The following is a 373-nucleotide window of genomic DNA, read 5'->3' on the forward strand; positions in this document are numbered from 1 at the left end:
CGTCACCGCCCGGCCGACACCGCTGCCCGCAACCGGCCGCCCTCCCCTCCCCAGTCCGAAGGTGATGCCTCCCGCGCTGGCCTGAGAAGGGAGGGCGGGGGCAGGGCAGGGTCTATCTCTGCACGTGCCGGACAAAGGCCTGCACGAGCTGAAACAAAGGCTCCTGCCCCTCCGGACCCAGCTTGGAGGCAGATTTTCCTTGGGGAGAGGGAAGAACCCCGCTGGCAGGTGAAGAGGGACCGCCGCGGCGGAAGTAACGGGACAGGCTGGAGAGCAGCGTACTCTGAAATCAGAAGCGCGGAGCGGGTTAGCTTCTTTGGGACACGCAGCCCTCTCCCTCCCCAGATGGGGTGGCACAGGAAGAGGCGCTGGC

General features: G+C 67.0%; 1 protein-coding gene across 1 annotated transcript in view; it reads right to left on the bottom strand.

The window, feature by feature from the left end:
* Window positions 1-80: 80 nt before the first annotated feature.
* NUP188 (nucleoporin 188kDa) overlaps window positions 81-373 on the bottom strand; it is a gene marked incomplete at its 5' end in the record, with an annotated part of 27,279 nt that continues 26,986 nt past the window's right edge. The window contains one exon of the mRNA XM_010155325.1: window positions 81-283. Coding sequence (XP_010153627.1) covers window positions 113-283 — 171 coding nt within the window. The remainder of the gene's footprint in view (window positions 284-373) is intronic.

The sequence above is a fragment of the Eurypyga helias genome, unplaced genomic scaffold (assembly GCF_000690775.1).
Source record: "Eurypyga helias isolate BGI_N326 unplaced genomic scaffold, ASM69077v1 scaffold15267, whole genome shotgun sequence".
NCBI classification, from domain to species: Eukaryota; Metazoa; Chordata; class Aves; order Eurypygiformes; family Eurypygidae; genus Eurypyga; species Eurypyga helias.